Source organism: Orycteropus afer, unplaced genomic scaffold (genome assembly GCF_000298275.1).
Source record: "Orycteropus afer afer isolate SDZICR_OR568_19922 unplaced genomic scaffold, OryAfe1.0 scaffold00037, whole genome shotgun sequence".
Lineage (NCBI taxonomy): Eukaryota > Metazoa > Chordata > Mammalia > Tubulidentata > Orycteropodidae > Orycteropus > Orycteropus afer.
The window spans coordinates 1,525,997-1,535,602 of NW_006921624.1; the positions used below are offsets into that span (position 1 = coordinate 1,525,997).

Sequence of the window (9,606 nt, forward strand, 5' to 3'; positions counted from 1 at the left end):
ACATGAGACAAAGTATATGTGAACTGCTGTATGAAAAGTGAATTTACTCTGTAAATCTTCACCCAAATCCTAATAATAAAAAAAAATAATAATAAGATATGCAAAGCACATAGTGACTTGTTAAGTATTCAAGAAACATTAGCTATTATGTGTCAGGAAACACTGGTCTTCCCCATACTTTTGATACAGTTATGACATCAATTCATAGCTTCTTGTACCATATTTACTAGGGAGACAGTGTGGACCAGAGAATAAGCCTGGGCTTTCCAGTCAGAGGCCAGATTCCGGCTCTGCTTCTTCCTGGTGCTTTCACTTCTCTGAGTCCCAAGTTTTCCGATTTGTTAAAACAATTTTCATCCATAAATGGGACTCATGCTACCTTCCTTATAAGCCCTAACTAAGAATAAGAGATACTGGAGTTTAACAAAGTACTTACTATAGTGCTTGACATACAGGCCCCAGTAAATGGGAGTCCATGCTATTTATTATTTCTGACCTCTGATACCAGGAATGTTACCTAGTTCTTTGACTACCATGTCAAGAAGTCTACCATCCACCTTAAGCTAGGGGGAGATCAATGTTATTAGTGGGCCTGCCAGACTAGAAAAAAGTAACAGCCTCTGAAGATAATTTCATCACAGAACACAGAGATGCCTGTCTTGGACCCATTTTCTTTTCTTTTTTCCTTCTTTTCTTCATGACCCACAGCTGTTAGAGGACCATGTTAGGCCCTGCTCGGTGCACACTCCCTTCACTCCACTAAAACTAGGAAGAAATGCCTGAACAGTGAGGGAATGCCCATAACGTGTTTCTACAAAGAAACAGCCCTATGCTGGGAATTCACACCACAGGGAGGAAATTCAACCTCATGAACAGAATATAGTAAATCCAGAGCAATGAGGTCTCTAGATTCTGGTCATTGAGGGCTAATGACCTTGAAACACATTCCCTGTAAAAACTGAAAAAAGGAGTCTCTCCAGTGACATGCAGCTATCTGCACCTGACAATCGGGGGGACTTAACAATGCTGGTGCCTGATTTTTTTTGGGGGGGTAGGGGTGGTGTTTTTCATATACATCAAATCATGTAAGTCTCACTGCTACCTTGTGACATGGCTATTCTGCGTCCCCACAGTTTATAAGGTTTTCAAGGTGAGTTTGAAAGTGGAGTAGCAGCTGGTATTAGAATACAGGTTCACTATTCAATTTCTAAAGACAAATGAAAAAACTAGTAGATATTGTCATCTCTCCCTAATCTGAATGTGAGACTCTAATGAAAGCACTGACATTCTACCCAAAAAAATGCCTTAGTGAACCAAACTTTCAAGGCCCTTGGGGCAAATCTGGCCCACCACTTAATTTTGTAAATAAAGTTTTATTGGAACACCTCTGACCTAAAACATGAATGAGAGACTATACTTCTAAGGGAAGCTTGTGGTATAGAAAAAAGACAAGCACTCTGCCAAGAAAGCCATCATCTCAAAATTTTTCAAATTAAGAGAAGCAAAGAAAAATGGAACATTTGCTAAAACCGAAACCACAGACAGACCTGAATGTTGCTGAGGCAATGAGCCGCCTTCCTATGAGCAATGCTTATTTAATAGGCACGTGGAACAAAAACCCACTGCCATCAAGTGGATCCCAAGTCACAGTGACCCCACTGAGTTTCCAAAGTGATAAATCTTTGCAGAAGTAGACTGCTCCATCTTCCTTCTGTGGAGCAGCTGGTGGATTTGAACCACCAACTCTCTGGCTAGCAATCAAATGCCTTAGGCACTGTGCCACCAGAGCTCCTTTATAGGCACATAATATGCACGGTAACAAAATCTTCCTTGTTTAGGAAGCCTCCGCTGAGGGGGAATTTAAGAAAATCATGATGATTAAAATGCTACTGCCAATTGTGATAGCATAATAATTAGCCAAAAGGTCTCTTAGTCAGTGTTTGGGAAAGGAATCAAAGACTGCAAGCACGTAAGAGAAGGCTATGGTGAGAAGCACTTCATTTCAAAGTTGATCCGGAATCCCTGAAGGGAAAGGATCCAGAATCCCTGAAGGGAAAGGAAGATAAAAAGTTTTAACACAAAAGAGAAACTTTGTAGGTAACTAGCTAGAACCACCACCACTAAAATTCAAGAATTTCATCTGATCTTTCCTTTCAGGCCAATAAAACTTACATTATCCAGGTCCTTTCGCAGTGCAATCTTGCTGGTCACCAGCTCATGGGCCAGGTCATCATTTTCCTGTTCCAACCTCATGTTAGCTTCTTGTAGACGTCTATTCTCTCGCTGAAGAGGAGAAAGGAACCAATTGTAGACAATAAAACTCAGATTGAAATGTCATTTTTTCAGGACTAAAGCTGAAAACTACTTTTCGAGTCCTACAAAAATACTGGGAGATGTGGCTGGACCTGCTGAGTTTCCAATCAACAACTATTTATTTTCTATTCTCCATAAAGAAATACTTAACTGATTCAAGTGACCTTGTCAAGCAGCTATTTCTTATTAACTATGTTGAAATGCCATTGAACTATAACAAACCAGGCAGCTGGTTTAAAACAGATCTTTCTTTCTCATTTATGAACTCAAACTGAAACCTGAACAGTGGAATTGAATTTGAAAGGGGATTCATAAAGCTAGTTACAGGCACAATTACATTAAAAGAAAGACCAAAAGCTCCTCACGTCACCTAGGCCACAAGCAAACCAACCTCAAATCGCTCGATGGGGTCTTCTTGTTGGGCCTGCTGTTCTCTCATGGTGTGATACTCCTTTTCATATTTTTTCAACTTCTTCTGACTAATCTGTAGGACAGATCACAGCACAAATTAAAAGGTATTAAAAAGAAGCGGATGCTTCAGGGCCTGCACTGAAGACCAAGACCTCTGCTGACCTGGGCTTCCCCAGTTACTATGAAAGTAGTGTTTCTTCTCTTTGAAGGGAAATCAGTGGCGCATGAGCCCATGATCCAAAATTCTTACACAATTGACTATCATGTCCAGAGAGTTCTGATGGGGATATTTGGTTCCTAACACTGACAGTGTTAGAATGAATACTCTACTGATGACCTCTCCCATCTGAGTTCAAGTTTCAATTCGTCAATAATAAGTCATCATTTTACTCGGCACATACTAAAGTACTACTAAGTGCTTTAAATCCGTGACCTCTTTACACCTCTACAAGGTGTATTATCATCATCTTCATTTTATAGACAAGTTAACTGAGGTAAAAGGTTATATAACTTGTCCGAGGTCATGCTACCAGGCTCTGGCAGATCTGGGATCTGGGTCCAGGCAGTTCCACTCCCTCCACAGTTTAAGCTTGTAGTTAGTTCACTAGTGTGTCTGTCATCTGTCCCCTCAACTAGCTCCTGTGATGCTTTCAAATAGGCACAATTCTGTGTGGCCACACAGAAATACTGACTACGCCACTAAACCACCCATTAGTCCCATCAAACTACCATTCTCTTTCTCTGAAGCCTTTTCTTACCAACCATAGCAAACTTCAGGCCTATCTTCTCACCTCCATTGCTTCATGGCCTCTCTCTCCTTAATGTCTCCAAATCAGGTGTTGGCCTTGATTGCTCTACAGAAAGTACCCTCTTGAAGGTCACCAGTGACTTCTTTTTCACTTCATCCAGTGGTCCTACCTCTCCCCAACTGGACCTCAAAACTCCTTGACTTTCATGCTCTAGCATGACCAATCCACTTTTCTTCCTTCTAGGAAATCTTTTCCCTCCTTTATTCTCTTGACTCTCTTTATATCTAACACCCCCCCACACATACAACTTCTTTTACCAGCTGACTCCTTATTTTTCTTCAATCTATACCATAACTTAGGATATTCCTTAAAAATGTAGTATGAGTCTTTTGTTTGATTCCTTCTTCCAAACTGCTAGTCAATTCCCTCTGGTGTTTTGTAAATTACAGTTTTTAAAATTATGATAAATAACAAATAGAAAAGTGATCAAACAGATTAACTGTAATTTAAAAAACAATTCTAAAGCTCACACTCTGCTCATTCATTTGCAAAGCTTCAGTTATGTACACTATATTGCTGACTCATGATGTCTTTAGCCCCCAGTTCCAGTTAACTAGGACTCTCAGAGCTATTCTAATTTCCATACTTTATAGATGAAGAAACTGAGCTAGGCCCAGCTTTGCAGTGTGCTGGCATTAGTGTCTCCAATTCCCTGTCCCATTATTCCTTCTCCATTTTCCTGGAGCTGCCTGATACACCTCTCCCACGAACTGTGGATACCTCCCCTAGCCGGGGTGTTTACAAGTCTGCCTCAATTGGAGCTCTATTGCTGGAGTTTGGCTGCTACCCAAAGGGAGGCAGCCAGGAGGGTAACATATGCCCTGGCTGCAGTCTACAGCAAGATGCCCATTAAACACTTGGGGTGAGGCCACAAGCTGGAGAGTCAGGCCATCTTTCAACCCAAATCTCCTGTGGTTTAAGGCCAATGCCAGGGTAAACTTTCATTGTGCACCTAAGTGATTCACAAGGAAAGCATCTAAATAAAACGTCTGTTTGATCAGTTAATTTATAAACAATTCTAACAGATCAATAGCAGAGGAAGGGAAAATAAATGAGGTTTGTGGGCAGCAAACACTTCCTCTCATGGCTCTTTGCTATTAGTCTGAGTAAGTGACAAGGAAGGGAAGTGAGTATGAGACTCCCCCTAGTGTTTTATTAAAAAAAAAAAAAAAGTTAAAAAAACTAATACCAAATCCTGTAAAATATTTCACCAAATTTTCAGAATTCAAACTTTTCATTCTTATTCTGGGATAAAGAAGAATTCATCGTTTTTCCCCTAGCTCCTTGCCCATAAACATGTATTTTAAAAGGCTAATTAAAATTTCTTCTACATTTCATTATCCCATAACATAACTGCCTCATTCTCTCCACAAAAGGGTTAATTTTGCAAAATGCGAAATGCTCCTTTGCAAAGGGGCGCTCAGCCTTAAAACAGTGATAGGGACCTGGTAAATGCCAGACTCTTCCTTCATATAGGACAAAGAACTCTGGTGGTGTAGTGGTTCAAGTAGTTTAAACCCACCAGCTGCTCCATGAGTGAAAGATGAGGCAGTCTGCTTCCATAAAGATTTACAGCCTTGGAAACCCTATAGGGTAGTTCTACTCTGTCCTAAGGGCTGCTATGACTTAGAATTGATTTGATGGCAGTGGGTTTTTATACATGACATCTCATTTGGTTGTTACATTTTTGTAGTGGGATTACAGGTATTTCTTTGTGCTTTTCCCATGTGTTCTGCATTGAACATGAATTATTTTGATAGTTAAAAACACAACAAATGCTGTTTAAAAACAATTCTCATAATTTTTCTGGGCCTCTCTGGGCAAAAGACAGGGTTCTGCATATTCCTCTAGATGATGGTCTCCACTAGGCTGCGCAGTCAGTGCTCAGGGACCATCTTTCAGGACTGGACAGATAAAGCTCTCCCATCCTGCAGACCCAGAATTCTGCCTGCCTTCACCAGCACCTCACCTGTTCCCTCATCCTCATCTCTCTCTCATTCCCTCCTATAAGCGTTCAAAATGCAAAATGAATGAATAAAAATAGCCCTGCTAATAATGGATTTTTGTAGCTGATCCTGACTTTTGGAGCCTTGGTGTTTGCGTATCACAGCCAAATAGTTCATGCTGCCTCTGTGGCACAGAGCCCTGGAAAAAGACTGATGTCTGACACCTGGATGGGGAACCAAGAGGGGGCCTGCTCTAAATGATCTGTGTTGTGTGGGTGAATGGTGAGGAATAGGAAGCAAGCAGATTCTGATCCCCAAAGGAAGCAAGCAGATTCTGATCCCCAAAGTCCTCACTGCTTTGTGTGACAGGGCTCACATGAAGCTAAATAAATAAATAAACTAGAGACAAATCCATCTTCCTTTTAAGGATGTAAATTGTTTTCGGGAGGGATTTTCCATTTCTGTTACTCATTAAAAGAACCTGAGATTTACACAAGACTTTCCAGCTAGCAAGATGCTTCTATACCTAATAACGTATTTAATTCTCAAAACAACTTTCTGAGATGTGGAGTTAACACCTAAATAGGTAAAGTGACCTGTCCAAAGTCAATTAGCTAGTCTGTTAAGTGACAACACTTGAAGAACGCAACTCTGGGGTGATTGTTTCTTATTCATCTCTGTGGCATGGTCAGTACTGAAAACAGTTCTCAGCACATAAGAAAATCTATCAACGCAGACATGAACGGACCACAGGAAAGTATTCTGGATGCCTGGGCAGAACAGGGCAGGTCAAAAGAGCACAGGTGTTCGAGAGATGATGACATAAAAAGAGCAGTGTGACTTCGTAAAGGCATCGTCTGATTTCTCTCCCACTGTAACCTCCTGTGCTAACTTACACTGGGTCACAAAACAGAGGCAGAATCAGGATCACAGCCAAGGTCTGGGGGATTCCAAGAGCTGCACTCTTAACCACTTGAAACAAATATTCAATTTAATTTTGAGCTTTTTCATTTAATTTGTTCCAAGAGTTCAGACTTAAATTCCTTCAACTATCACTAAATATAATTTAGCATCCTGGTTCTAGTATTTTTCTGTAATGCAAGTAGCAGAGGACCCAAACAAATAAGGATCAAGGAAGACCAACTTATTAAAATAAAGTAAGAAGGTAGTAACCACTGCTGCCCTTACAACAAGTGGCAAAATTTAGAGTCTATTACAAAGAAAGGGAGTACTCACTTAGAGTTTTCCCCATGGAATCCAATTTTAAAAGATGGAACACACAAACAGAACTATAGCCTGGCTTACTTATGAGAAAAGTTAACTATAGTGTACAGAAGGCAAGTGTTCAACTCTGACACAGAGACTGAGTTACCTTGTTACATGACAAACATCACCAAAAACGGACCAATGTGTCTCTTGCCCCACTTCATACAATCCTTTGTTATAGTAAAGCACAATGACTGTAAGCACTGACTTTAGAGCTGAAAATTTCTGAGATTGAATCCTACCAGTAACACTTAATCCTATCAGTAATTACTTTACTTCTCTAAAATGACTGTATATGGTCATTTTGAGGATTAATTGACTACATCAGGCACTACTCAAGATTCTGTGAAAAATTACAAAAAAAAAAAAAAAAGACAGTGAAATCACTGCCCTCTTATAGCTTAAAATCCTAACACACACACCGACTACATATATGATTTGGACAAGGAATGAAGGTAGTGCTCACTTTAGCTCACAAATAAAAATATCCCCCAAAAGCAAATCCCCCATGCCAAAGGGTTTTCTGTTTCTATGAATAGCAAATGTTTAGGATTACATTAATTTAGAGATCATGCTATTTGGTTTTTGTTATAATTTCTTACAAATACTTTGACGTCTGGCACATTAGTTTTAAGCTTGAAATAACAAATTCCATTTCACCATAGGAGTAAAGTCTTCATGTAAACACTTGGATCTAAAAAAACTTAACTGCTTTTTCTAAACTAGCCAACCATATCTCAGACATGAAGAAAGAAAATGTTGACCTCAGATAGTTCATGAATAATAATAATAATAAAAAGACCTAGGAACTTGCTTTTTTTCCATTTTTCCTCTCTAAAGATTGTATGAGTTATGAGTATAAAAGTGTTTTGGAGCCCCCAGGACCACTCATGACCTCCTGGAATAATCTATCCCAGACAGAATGCCTTTTAGATCTTGTATCAAAAGTAACCTATCACAGGTTACTGATGTATCATGGAAGAGGATATTCAACAAACAGCTACATGACCTTTAATGTATGTTGCTAAGTTGTAGAGCAGAGAATCTGAAACTTAACAAATATTTCAGTCATATAATAAGCTCACTTTAAGAAGAGAGAGAGTTATGGGGTAAAGTAAGAGACCTGGAAAAAGAGAGAAGCAGATGGACACAGACAGAGATTATTTATAGAGAAGGAAGACTCTTGGGCAGAGAGAGAAATACAGACTTTTTTGAGCAACACATCCATCTTGTGGCCATTTCAGGTACTGCCACACCAAAACACAATTCTTTTACTTAGAGAGTAAACAGTAGTGGGGAGAACACTGAGGATGTGAAGTCAGAAGGCCCGAGATCTACTAGAGCTCTTGTCACTCCCTGCCAGTCCCCCTTGGGTGAGTCATTTGACTTCTGTGAGTCTCAGCTTCCACACCTGATTTGCCCTACCCAGCTCACAAGCTACTGTGAGGAAGAAACGAGATGCTTGTAAGGGCTATACAAATACCGAACATTCAAACAACATCATAATGTTAAGACACAACAGAAATAACAGAAATAGGTATCTGTTGCCTGGCCTAGCATGTGAGGCAAACTATTCCCAATTCTCACCTTAATCAGAAAGTACAACTGACTGAACCAAACCATGACTTAAAAACAATTAAAAATAATAAAGTGAGATTTAAGTGAGTTGTGGAGCCAATGTTTCCTTTATAAATTCTACACAAAGGAAATTCAACATCTAGTTTCCAAACCATTCACCTAGCAGGAACCCACTTTTCTGTGTCTGCAGGAGGTCCCAGACCCAGAGATCATCATGTATACTCCCTGTGCTGACTTTTGGACTTCTGCCAAATCATCACTGTGACTGAGGTTCTTTGCCAATAATTGGCTCAACTATCATGTATATTTCCATTAATATTCTTGGTATTAAGCCCACGTGCCAGAGCATAACTAATCACTGCTAACACCAAACCCACAGCCACTAAGTCAATTCCAACTCCTATCGACTCTACACCAAAAAGCCAAACTCACTGCCATTGAGTTGATTCTGACTCACAGTGACTCCCACTGGGTTTCTGAGGTGGTAAATCTTTACAGAAGTAGATTACCTGGCCTTTCTTCCATGGAGTGGGTGGTGGGTTTGAATGACCAACCTTCTAGTTAGCAGTCAAACACCTTAGGGCACTGCACCACCAGAGCTCCCTTATCGACCCCACACTACAGAGTAAAATTGCCCCATAAAAAGGTTTCCGAAGCTGCAGATCTTTCACAGAATCAGCCTTTCTCATCTTTCTCACGTGGAGTGGCTGGTGGGTTCAAACTCCCTACCTTTTGGTTAGCAGCCAAATGCCTTAACCATTGTGCCATCAGAGCTCTTTTTGCTAACACCTTATCTTAACTTCCAGCAGAAAATCTCATTATCTTACTCCCTAGTGAATCAGCAGGCTTTCCATACTATGAATCAATTTCAAGAAAAATTATAATCTTTCTCACCCAAAACCATGTGCAGATAGAAAGAATCACCCAAGGTGTTCCCAACCATGCAAAGGACGGAATTACTAAGCACAAAATATGTGCTGTGCAGACATGCTGAAGGCAGCCTTGTCTGCCTTAACTCAATGAAAGCATATGCCAAAAAAAAAAAGACATTAGACAACCCCCCATCTGGATTATGAAAATAAAGGATTCATAAATTATTAAAATGTTTCAAGCTAATGATCTGCACTGAACACGTTTCCCTTGTTACCCTACCGAGAGGGACCAGGTCTTCGGGAGCAAGGTAAGCACAGGCATAGCACAGAGTAGCAGGCCGGAAGAGCAGGAGGAAGGGGTGGAACCCAGGAAGCCAAAGAGAAGAGTGTTCAGCCAGGGGGCAGTTTAAG

At 40.3% G+C, this 9,606-nt stretch overlaps 1 protein-coding gene across 1 annotated transcript in view; it reads right to left on the reverse strand.

Annotated features, from left to right (window-relative positions):
* RABGAP1 (RAB GTPase activating protein 1) overlaps nucleotides 1–9,606 on the reverse strand; it is a 198,266-nt gene that overhangs the window by 20,080 nt on the left and 168,580 nt on the right. Inside the window, exons 19-20 of the mRNA XM_007936625.1 lie at nucleotides 2,705–2,797; nucleotides 2,173–2,283 (exon numbers count right to left, since the gene is read on the reverse strand). Coding sequence (XP_007934816.1) covers nucleotides 2,173–2,283; nucleotides 2,705–2,797 — 204 coding nt within the window. The remainder of the gene's footprint in view (nucleotides 1–2,172; nucleotides 2,284–2,704; nucleotides 2,798–9,606) is intronic.